General features: G+C 41.1%; 1 protein-coding gene across 1 annotated transcript in view; it reads left to right on the top strand.

Annotated features, from left to right (window-relative positions):
- The window catches only part of LOC136880798 (sialin), a 72,711-nt gene that overhangs the window by 40,331 nt on the left and 19,723 nt on the right, over positions 1–12,657 (top strand). Inside the window, exons 3-6 of the mRNA XM_067153329.2 lie at positions 614–847; positions 3,275–3,362; positions 10,327–10,577; positions 11,798–11,950. Coding sequence (XP_067009430.2) covers positions 614–847; positions 3,275–3,362; positions 10,327–10,577; positions 11,798–11,950 — 726 coding nt within the window. The remainder of the gene's footprint in view (positions 1–613; positions 848–3,274; positions 3,363–10,326; positions 10,578–11,797; positions 11,951–12,657) is intronic.

Genomic DNA, 12,657 nt, shown 5'->3' with positions numbered 1-12,657 from the left:
TTATTGATGGGTGGTTCAGTCTTTAATATATTTTATAACATTTATATTTTTTGTAAAGTCGTGACCTAGCCAAAACGAAGGATCTATTTTACATAGAAGAGTCGTTGACTGGAATGGCGAGAGATGTGTCACACTTATAGAATGAGTACAAGAAATTAAATTTTGAAGAAATTAATATTTCGGAATATGGTGAAAAATTATTTATAATGTGGGTGTCCATATCATAACCCTTTAATGTATTATTTGCTTATTCTCATCCCTACATTTTAATGTTTGATTCTCTGGAAGGGAAAAGTGTATTCTTATTTGTACCAGATTGTTAACGTATCCATGTTCGTATTTTGTCAGGCAAGACCAATGAGATCCTAACATGTGAACCTTTTACGCCAATTTATACCAATATATTTTAAATAACTTGATATACACTTGTTATAAGACACTTGCTAGTTATTGATGTGAGGGATACCATGTTTCACAGCAGTATTTTATACTCAGACGGAGAAGTGAGTGATCAAATTAAGATGAAAATTACTGCATCATTCTTGCAGAAAATTCAGTTTTCTAATAACACTATGAATTCATGCTCTTTCCTGTACATGTTGTTATTTTTCAGAACGGTGTATTCGAATGGGACGCGGTCATGCAGGGTAATATACTCTCGGCGTACTTTTATGGCTACGTGGCGACGCAGTTCTTAGGAGGGTGGGCTGCTGACCGGTTCAGTGGTCGGTGGGTCTTCGGACTTGGCGTATTCATGACGGGAGTGTCGTCAGTGTTCAGTCCTCTGGCGGCCGACGCCGATCCTGTGGCCTTCATGGTTCTGCGAGCATTTCAGGGGATATTTTCGGTAAGTAACTCAAAGAAAAAATTATATTGTGGAGCTATAGCTGTTGCACCTATTTCGACTGAAAGGTGGGTTGTCTACACAATATAATATGCATCATTTAAACTTTTCCATTTGTATTCGTAGGGTGATGATAGAAAATAAAAAAAATCTTGACACCAAGAAAATGGTTTTCATTTGAAGAATCTTCACAGGAAATAACTCGATAGCAAGGAGGAATCTGCGGACTGGCTCCTTGGCTGAATGCCCTTCTGTTCATAGGATCCTGGGTTCAATTCCCGATCGCGCCAAGGATTTTAGCCACGTTTGGTTAATTCGTCTACCTCGAGGGCTGGATGTACATTATCGTTGCATTCGGGAGATAGTGGGTTCGAATTCTACTGTCGGCAGATCTGAAGATGGTTTGCGGTGGTTTCCCATTTTCACACCAGACAAATGCTGGGGCTGTACCCTTATTAAGGCCATGGTTGCTTCCTTCCCGCTACTAGCCCTTTCCTATCCCATAGTCATGATAAGATCTATCACACCTAGGCGGATGCGGTGCGAATTCCTACCGAGGCATGTGCAATTTTTGAAATGTGAAGTCATACTGTATCCCTGTGGTTTTGGTTCCACGTAAAATTGGAATTCCGTTACTGTGATTACGATATCAACAGTCTCATAAAATTACGCACTTGCCTATCCAACTTGTATAGTGTTGGTTACAAATGATGTACAGTATATGATAGAAAGTCATTACATATCAGAGTTAACAGCAAAAAATATTCCAAGTACGTTCTTTAACCCTTTCCGGCCCTTAGCGCCCGAAAGCGCCCGACTGTTCATTTAGCCTTCCGGCCCTTAGCGCCCGAAAGCGCCCGGCTGCATTATCTGCATTCGTCTGCGATCTGTGCGATAGTTTTTTATTTTTCTCATCAGTGAAGTGTTTATAAGGCATTTATGAACACGCAGTGCAATCTACAAGTCTTAGGGAATAAAGGAAGAGAGATAATCTGTCTTGACGTTGCCTAGGCAACGGTCTTGAACTTCCGCGAGCGCGGGTCAGCTGTTTCGTCCGTAAACATGGCGGGATTGAATATCGCGTATATTGAAACTGAGCTGAATATGGGCGAAAAAAGTGACACAGAATCCTTGAGTAAGGGTGCAGGTGAATTTTTAATGAGTGAATAATGTATCAACGAAGATAATTTTAGTGATAACAGTGATATGAATGAAAACGAATATCGATAAATCGGACCTGATGGCGATGCCACGGCAATTCGGGTAACACAAATATTACGTTTTGTTACTCCGAATGATGAAATGGATGATGTTGAACCTGCGCATAATTCGGAAAAGTATTAGGGGAAAGAGATTGTTTTTTACGTAAGTTAGGAGGAGAAAAACTATTCAGTGACATAGCCTATTGCGCATATAACAATGCAGCCTTCAAACAGTCACATTCCGGTAAGATAAAAACATAATGGGAAGACCCTTGCGCAGATGAAATGAAATCTTATATACATAGGCATCATTCCACTTCCAAAATCACGTGATTATTGGTTTTGAGGGATTCAGACAACATGGGAATGTCTCTGTGTCGAGTATCACGAAGAGGGGGGGGGGGACACATTATGACTCAATAAACAAAGAAATGGATGTGATGGTATCTTTTCTAATGTTATTGAAAATTTGAATTCATTGTGATCAGTAGTTTTTACTGCATTTAACTTTTTCTGAAACAATACGGTCTGTTTCAGTTTTTGCTAAATAATAGGTTGAAACCTGGGGATAAGCGGAGTGAAAATGCGGGCGGGAAAGGGCTAAAGTATATTACAGTTTTATAAAGCTGCTATATTTTATCAACTAAGCGCATACGAGTGGCCAATAAGTAATATTATTGAAATAAGGAATATTTTGGATGACTCAGTATCGCCTTCAAAATTTTGGGCAAAAAAAATCACTGTCAATATAATGTTCTGTTATTCCTTAGACAGATGAAGACATCGTCTTGTATTTAAAAAAATTCCACAATAATGTTTGCAAAACCTTAGAGAGAATAACAGATTGTACTTTTAATTAATACAAAGTTTTTAATGGTTATATTATTGCTTATAAAAACCTAAAGAGATTAGCAGATACCCTTCTTGGATAAACTTTTGTCAGTTCCTCTAGTATTGTTTGAATAACGTCAGAGAGACAAGTGTATTATCTTTTCTGCCAATTTAAATACATTTTCAATAGCTACAACATTGTTTTCCTCTCGTCGCTATATTTTATAAAAATGGAATTGCAGATATATGATTCGATGATATAAGCACATTATAAACATAATTGTTTTTAATTTATTTTCTTCCTTAAGAATGAGGTGAATTTTTCATATCTCATCCACGTAATTTACTGTGTAGAGCTGAAGATGTCAATTTCATTATTTTCTGTATCACTTTTCAGGGCGTCTTGCTTCCTGCGGCCACTGTCATCATCTCCAGGTGGTTCACACTCACGGAGAGGCCTCGCATCGCTGGAATTGTTTTCTCAGGTGACACTTACTACCTATGAGTCATGCATACATACATACTGTACCCTTCTACCTGTCCTAAATTGTCTGTCTATAACTTTTCTATTAGGGTCGCGGAACGTTCGAGGGGACCCTCATATCTAACTATAAAATCTTATTTAATGTACAAGGACAAGATCAGAGCACATAATTATAAATGAGAACAATGTCGAAGTAAGAGATAAAATCTGGTTAGTCAGTCCAAGACCATGAAATTACCCTATTAATAAAAAACACAAAATTACAGTACAAATATCGCATTTCGCATGGGATCACACTTCGCATGGGATCACACTCCCTTTTTTATTACCTCGTTAAGTCACAAGGGGAAGCTGATGAGGATCAATCGGCACAATACAGTTCGCACATTGATTGATGGGAGCCTCCGTAAACAACAACATCTGGAGATCCATGAAGAAGTAGGATATCTTTCCACAAATGGTTCTACAAGACGAACTGCTATTGTTGTCATCGACCGGGCGAAAGGTACGGGTATAGTGATTGATCCCAATGTAAGACTCGAGGAAAATGAACAGCAGCCTCGATTAGTGTGTGAGGAAAAAAGGCCATATATGAACCATGCTTTGAGGATCTCGGAAAGAAGTTCGAAATTACAAAATGGGAAGTCATTGGCCCTATTATTGGCGCCAGAGGGACGATTCCTAAGGAGATGCTGGACATTTTAAGAATAAACAAAATCCCGGAGACTATTATCCAGACTAGAGCCTCTCAAACGCCCAAACTCTCACGCGTGCAAACTGAGGCGCAGAGGTTCTGTGCACAGTGCATCGTCCCACTCGGCTCGGCACGGACCAGCGCTTCCTCTCGGGGTGACTCGGCAAGGCTCGGCTCAACTCTGCTCGGATTTGGAGCGCTACGGAGCAATTGGGGAAGAGGGAGACAGGGTGAGTGTGCGAGACAGGCGTGGGGAAAGAGAGACACAGTGCTATTGCTCCAAATCTAGGAGTGGGGGTCTGCACTCTGGTCAACCAACCGAAGTCCTCTTTTGCACCGTGCACCGCGCAATGCACTGGTGCATCCACCCTGAGAAGCCCTGATCCAGACCATAGCGGACTCAGCGTTGAAAAATTCATTGGCGATTGCAAGACACTTCTTGTACTCCCTAACTTGAAGAACCATGTATTGGATTTTCTTTCTCAAATAAAATCTGAGAGAGACAATCTGCCTGATGGTGGAAATAGTAATCTTGACTTATGACTCAAGCCCTGCATAATCCGAACATCATATAACATAAATATTATTCGTGTGAACTGATTAGGAGGCTGATCTTTAGATTCCCTAATTGGAGCGGCCATCAGGTGGATTATCTCTCTTTCGTGGAAATTTGGATACGTTATAACATCGACGCGGAGAAGAGATACATCTTATCAACTTTAGCCCAGAGATCATCAATCAATGAGTGTTGTAAGTAAACCAGTGGCAATGTAGATAGAACGCAATATTTAATGAACTAACAAGTACAACTGCATTACATTCCTTCAATAATGTTTGCTCAAGTAGGGAAGCTGTTGGGCACCGTTGGCAAAGCGCTCTCTGTTGATGACAGCGACGGAGCGTCCTACTGCTCGGAGTACAGATGCCATGTCAGGAAATCGGCGGCCTTGGAGGGGTTCCTTCAACTTCGGAGACGAGTAATGGCTGCTGAGTACGGAGGGTGTTCCAAGACCTCCCAATGCCACCGTTGCAATAAGAGCTTGACACTATTTGCGACATGACAACACGCGTTATCGTGCAACACGATACGGCAATCGTCTCGCAATAAACATTGTCGTTTGCGCCGCATAGCCGGACGCAGTAGTCTCTCCAGAAATCGGCAATAGTAATCACTGTTGACGGTTTGTTCGTCAGGCACAGCTTGCGCAAGAATAACCCCCTCTTTGTCGTATGCCACGATCAGCATGAGCTTCAGCAGACTGGGATCCTATCGGAATTTCTGTGGAAGCGCCGAATTTGGGTGGCACCTTTTATTCCATTGATGCTTTAATTCAGACTCGTAGGCTCATGCTCACGTCTCACCAATGGCGACAATACGGTGTAGTAATGCGTCTCCTTCGTTATAGTATCTGTCCAGATGGATGCAAGCCAGTGCATACCGGTGCCATTTCTGTACGTCGGTGAGTTCATGTGGAACCCAACGCGACGCGATTTTCCTCATGTGAAGAAATCTCGTCAGTATATGCGACACCTTTTGATGACTGAGACTAACCTCTACGGATAATTCTCGGACACTCAATCGACGGAAACGAGACCGCTCATGATGTCAATTTGATCTTGAGGAATGGACGACCGAGCTGTGCGGTGCAAAACCGCAGTCTCATTCCGACCCACACGAAATGCCTTGACACACCGTGCAGCCGTCCTATTATGTAATGCATTCTCGTCACAGGTTTCACGTAATCCTCGATAATATTCTGATGCATTTTTGTCACGGTCAACCTCGATTTTAATAAACAAAGACGGATCACCTTTTGAAAACATTCTTTAGAGCGGTGAAATCGACACTCTTCACTTCAACGCCACACAACAACAACACTCCCAACTGGATGCCCGTCAAATGGTCACTACACATCGACAACAGCGCCACCTGACCGCTCCCATATCCTATTTGCGCATGCCCGATCTCCTGTGACTGTCTAGACTACGTTGCCAATACTTCATTTTGCAGTCCTCGTATAAGAGAAAGGAATAATTTTTCACCTCCAAAAGAAATCCTCCCGGCTTATGCGGGCCTGGCAAATTACATTCGTAAGTACGAGTAAATACACGTTGGATATGGAACCGACCTTACAGCCACAAACATACACATATTCTAAATATTATGGTCGCGGCGATAACAGCACAGATGGAACCGAACCCAACGCCTCCAAATGCGTTCGACACTATCAACCAAACCATGAACAACTTGAACACAACAAAAATACAACACAAAAGCAACACATAAGTAACATGAAGATCACCGCACTCAAAATCAAATCCACATCAACACTTGCAATAAAGTGCATGTATTAAAAATAACGTCACCTTCAGGATCGGCGCATGGGTCACGAACCCTTACACTCTCAGTCTCACAGCTGGTCATCTGGGGTCCGTCCTTGACACGAGCAAACGACCCTTAGAATTTTGTAATTATTCAAGCAGCTGTCTGGTTCAATAACCCGAATCCTTCCTGCCGCGGAGCCAAACAAGGTCAGACTAAACTTCATTCTGCTAGATCTCGTAAATCATTCGACACAGCCGAGACCTTCCCTCAGCCAGACGCACCCCACAAAAAATCTATCCATTTAAACGTCGTCGGCAGGATTTTAACCTGCATAATCTGTCTTTACTTCCTCAGCCGATTCTCTGCAGTTTATGAATTCCACTAAGTCTCTTCATGGTGCGTGCATTACTACTTAATTTACTTCCTCGGCAATAGCCGGCGTGTATATATTTATCTCTGAGGAACATCTCTTATTCATCATTCAGACCTCATGGCCATATCTCACTTGACACAGTTTTATCTCATCTGGGCCTCAGCCTTTACTCTGACACATCCTGCTTCGACCCTGGTTTACATTTCTGAACCATTCAACCCCTTGTCATTAAAGAAGATCCTCATTACACAACGAAGTACAATTGTACTGCCCAATCTCCAACATTGTCTGAAAAGCTCATGCAGTACAGAAAATAAACGACACACAAGCATGCCCTGGCGTAAAATGGTTGCCTTCTCTTCTCTAGACCCCAGGTTCGATCTTTAACGTGGGTGCTATAGCCCCTGACTCAAGATTACTCTACAATTACACATACGTAAACTACTCTCTACGATATACTAAAATCCGGTGACCTCATCGAAATCAAACCTTAAACTAAACGCCTCCATAAGGCAAACCATAACGAAAGAAAATCACGCTCTCTAAATACGCATTTCCGGCCGCATTCCGTTTAATAAAGAAAATAAATTTCGTCATGATTCGGCGCGAATACTTTATACATATTTACAAAGCAGATTGCGAAAAACTAATCCCTTACATACGAAGTTGATTAGCTTGTCTGTATCCGTGTCTTGACGTGTGAGCCCCCTTACAGGTTGCCCACCATCAGGCTGGTGACGGCGGTTAGACAGATTCTTTCTTCCCTCCTGGCACTGCACATCCACTTTGTGTGGCCGTTGATCCGTCTGCCGCTACAGTCAGAAGAATCATATAATGATTACTGTCTCTGGACATACTTCTTCGGGCAGCTCTGCGTAGGTAGTATTCTGCGTGAACTTTTCTAGGGTGCTGTCCACCCCTTTTGAAGAAACCCTAGTTCGTCCCCCTCACTTCACTCAAAACAGCCCACTGGAAATGAATCGGCTTTTTTAATTAAAGTTCTCCATTCACTCCTTCCACTACTTTTAAATGTTATATCAATTATTGTTTGAGTAGCTGTTATCTTTTTAACGACAGAGAGTTATACGCATACCTCACACTTCTTCAAGGATAAGAGCAGGGATGCGGGCTTTCTCGGACTTTTAAAGAATGAACTCCCTCCACCAGCCTCGGGCAACCTAATAGATACGAGCAATTTTCATTGTGCAGCGAACTAGCCATTTCCCACGACCCTTCAAATAGTTCACACGTTTCTCTGACACTTTTGAATACTAACTAACCTACCTAACCGCATGGCACTACATCCCTTGAAGGGTACTGGCCTACCAAGCGACCGCTGCTCAGCTCCAGGCGAAACTATCTTTCCATCGGTCTGTTTTCAGACCAACTTTGCTTTACGGGAGCGAATGCTGGGTGGACTCAGGATATCTTATTCATAAGTTAGAAGTAACAGACATGAATGTAGCAGGAATGGTTGCTGGTACAAACAGGTGGGAACAATGGCAGGAGGGTACTCGGAATGAGGAGATAAAGGCTAATTTAGGAATGAACTCGATGGATGAAGCTGTACGCATAAACCGGCTTCGGTGGTGGGGTCATGTGAAGCGAATGGAGGAGGATAGGTTACCTAGGAGAATAATGGACTCTGCTATGGAGGGTAAGAGAAGTAGAGGTAGACCAAGACGATGATGGTTAGACTTGGTTTCTAACGATTTAAAGATAAGAGGTATAGAACTAAATGAGGCCACAACACTAGTTGCAAATTGAGGATTGTGGCGACGTTTAGTAAATTCATAGAGGCTTGCAGACTGAACGCTGAAAGGCATAACAGTCTATAATGATAATGTATGTATGCATGTATGTAATTCAGTACTAGACAGTCACTCGTGTACAGGGATATTTTTGCTAAGGTTATGGACAATGAGATATGATTCACCTGCTTGCCGCGTACATTCGTAGGTCTGGCACACTCACTCAGTCAATGTGTCTGTGAAGTTCTATTTATTGTGTGTTAGTTTCTTAGTGTGTAATCAGACACTAAATGGCTTTTTATTGTATAATCATCCCGTACTTCTATTTAATTGTAGTGCATATCTAATTGTTACTTTGGTGAAAGTGTATTGTATGGTATTGAATAAAAATATATTAAAAAACTATTATTAACACAGTTAAGGGGCTCTGGTAGGGTACATCTCTCCCATGGATTTTTTACAACCTTCATCGCACCTTTCCTCAACAACTAATTAAGGTACATGTATGAAAAAATAAGGTGAACCTATGATGGTTTTCTGATACTTGGATTTTCATTGCCAGAATTAATGTTTTTCATACTCCAATATTTTTTGCACTTTTGGAGGTGCTGTACAGTCAATGATCCACACACTATGAGGTTTAATACAATATTCCTGTGTTAAAATACTCACAGAAACATACTTTCAACGTTGTAAAAAATTCAGGAGTTTCATGCGGGTATTTTCCGAGAGAAGGTACACTAAATCTTTCAAAATGTAAACATACGGTAAACTTCTGTCAAAGTTTCAATGCATTCCAGAGCCATAACTTGGGTCATCTGGATCGTCCTGATAGGTTTCTTCCAGACTTCTCTTTAGTTTTCTTCTCTTTTCTCGTGCCTTATTTTCCACTTCCCTCGTTGCTTTCTTTGAAACTCTAACGCTTTCTTTGTCAAGCTTGTACATGATTCGTATGGTATGATACCCAACGCTAATACTAAGTTTCTTCAACGCCCCACATCTTGGCAAGCTGCAATTTTTAAAATTCATTACAGCATCATAAACACCAAAATGAAGAGCATTAATTCACACAAAAACTGTTTTTGGAATTCCTGACCAAATACCACTGTTGATGCACTCAATATGATTTTGGGGGCGACCATGTAAACGCTTTTTTTGTAACTGTACACCAGATATGACTCTGAAAAGATGCCTCTGTTCCTCTGTGACAGCATAGGTAAACCATTCTTGTGTGGAAATGTTTGGCCTGCTGCTTGTTCTTTGTTGTACTTACACCATGTGTCAATTTCCTTGGGGCAGGGTCCGTGGTTCGGTGCAGAATCGTTGAAGCAAAGCGGCGAAGGCTGCCACGCACACACTGCTTTCTCTTAAATTGGTTATTTAAAGCAGTTTTAGGTTACAAAAATATATGTATTATACACCAAATTAAAGAGGAGATTCCAAAGCAAAAAATAAAAATGATAAATTTCATCATTTTCCACCTTACCGGAGCCTCCTAAAATGGTAACATTTACTTCTCTGACGAAATTCGCTTACAGAACATCAAAACTTACCACTTACATTTTCAGTTTTGTTGTCTATCATTCACTATATCCCCCAGAACCTCGGTACTTTCTTTCTGTCTATAAATTATTTTGTCCCTCCGCTTGTAACTCACAATCGCAGCTAGTGCTGTACATCGAACATGGAGGGAAGCACCCCGACCTTGTAGGTATTCAAGTAGTTAATAATTTATCTTGAACAGTGCTGAGAGGTTAATGTGTGGGTCTCAGATCAAGAAAACTTAAAATGATGAACTGATTAATGCAATTCTGTTCACAGCCAATTACGTGGGCACTCTGATATCTATGAGTCTCTCTGGGGTCCTGGTAGAGACCTTAAACTGGAGGTCAGTCTTCTATGTGTTCGGAGGAGCTTGTATTCTCTATGGTCTACCCTGGTTCTACATCGTTTACGACGTTCCTGAAGTACATCCTCGAATTAGTGAGACTGAGAAGCAGCATATCTTGTCAGGCAGGGATGTCCACTCGGACAAGACACAAGAGGAGAAGAAAATTGTGGAGCAAGAGAGGGTAATTAAAACTGAGAAGACTTCCCTTCTTTATGAAACATAAAACTTGATACTGTATTTCATCCTGTTTACCATCATACCATTGTCTGCTGTCCATCTCACAATTTATAACGAAACTCATAACAAAAGAGTAGCCTATATGATAATTGATGTGCCAGATAGGTAATTAATGGTATATAACAGTGGCGGCTGGTGGTATCTGAAGCTGGGTGTTGCATCAACATTTTCAATGTAACATTTTTATGTGAGAAGCTTAAAGAAATAACAAGACATTCTGTCATCGTTAAGTAATGAACTACATTCCTATTGAAACTGAAATATATCCAGCAATTAAAACACAGAAAATAAGACTCTAATTATACAGTACAACTACAGTTATTCTCATCTCACTTGAATTGAAAATTTGACCTCCTATTTTTCATTGATGAAAAATGTTGGTAACATTATGGGTGATCCGGTATGGCATATACCCTAGTAGGGTAGAAAACAAATTACCTTTGCGAGAGAAGAGAAAGCAGAAATGAAGTCATACAACTTATTTGTTCAATCTAACGGGGATATTCGGAATTTTTTCTCGATAAAGGGTTTGCTGGTATCTTGCAACACCCAAGGACCTATACTGGCGAGCGTGCTACTTGGTGCTACGTACAGACTTAGGCTCGTCCCTGCTGAGACTACATTGCGCTGCACTGTCCGCTTGGGAGTTGCCTTAGGAAAGCAAACTTCCTGACTTGGATTCGAAGCCGGCTGAGTTTATTGGTCCATTATGAGCCATAAGTACTCCGAACAACCAAATATGGTTGGTTTTAACATATTTTAGTATATATGTTAGGTTCATTAAACAAAACAATTACACGAAAAGACGACAAATGAAGTGCCAAATTATTGGGAGTTGTGCAACACTGCAACGATACCACGCGCCGCCCCTGGTATATAACTAATTTATATGCAGAATAAAAACTAAAAAACTAAAAAAATTCATTATATCTGGCCCAAGAGCTGCTCGTTCAGCATACGGCCCCGCCTAATCCACTTAGTGTTAAGCATTGAAATGACCCCTTTTTCGTTTTCTTTTCAAGATAAACAGATGATAGTTCTACCGGGTGATGTACAGAGCGTGCTGCTTCCATGGCAGTTTTCCGCACAATGTTAAAGCATTAAATTTATTGTTTTACTGAGGGTTATGCACCCGCAAAATTAACATTGGCACTTGTTTTACAGAAAGCTATGCCTATCCCCTGGTTGAGAATCTTAACTTCGATACCATTTTGGGCTGCTGCGTTGATGCACTTTGGATCCACGTGGCTCAACTATACTCTCATGACTGAGCTGCCAACGTACACTGAGAAGATACTGCATTTCGACATTGAAGACGTAAGTCAATTATTATTATTATTATTATTATTATTATTATTATTATTATTATTATTATTATTATTATTATTATTATTAGATGAAAAAAAGACCAGAAAACTGATCACGCAAAGCTCACTTAGAAGTTGTGCATTTCCTTCTTTGCCAGGCAGCCTTCAGTGTTTCTCTCATCGTGGTTCTTCGTTCTTCTGTCCACTTAGCTCCTGTCTTATTCTTGTGGTTTCTCTCTGACTCTACTTCCCACTTGTTGATTTTCGTTCTGTAGCAGGTTCGGTTAGCGATGTCGGCCACTTTTATTCCTGATTTTTCCAGGTCTTGGCGGATTTCCGTTGTCTACCTATTTGTTTTGATGTTTTCTGTTGCCTCAAGTAAGATTCTTGTCAGTCTGTTTTCTGGAAGGCGTTTGATGTGTCCGTAAAATTTCAGGCGTCTTTTTCTGATGTCGGCCGCAAGGTTTGAGAGCTCCTCGGTTTTTGTACGAGATTGCAGTCTACATTCTTCGTCAGTCAGTTTTGGGCCGAGAATTTTTCTGATGATTTTTCGAGTACTGTTTTCCTGTGGAGATCCAGTGTTTCACTCGCGTATAGTATTTCAGGTTTGATCACAGTGTTGTAATGCCGAATTTTGGTGAAGATTGAAAGGCATTTTTTTTGTTGTAAATGTTTTGCGTTCGGCCGAGGGCTCTCTTCATTTTCTGGATGCGGATC

This window comes from Anabrus simplex, chromosome 9, assembly GCF_040414725.1.
Source record: "Anabrus simplex isolate iqAnaSimp1 chromosome 9, ASM4041472v1, whole genome shotgun sequence".
In the NCBI taxonomy this organism is placed as follows: Eukaryota; Metazoa; Arthropoda; class Insecta; order Orthoptera; family Tettigoniidae; genus Anabrus; species Anabrus simplex.
The sequence above is the reverse complement of the archived record's forward strand: the minus strand, read 5'-3'. Positions and strand labels throughout refer to the sequence as shown.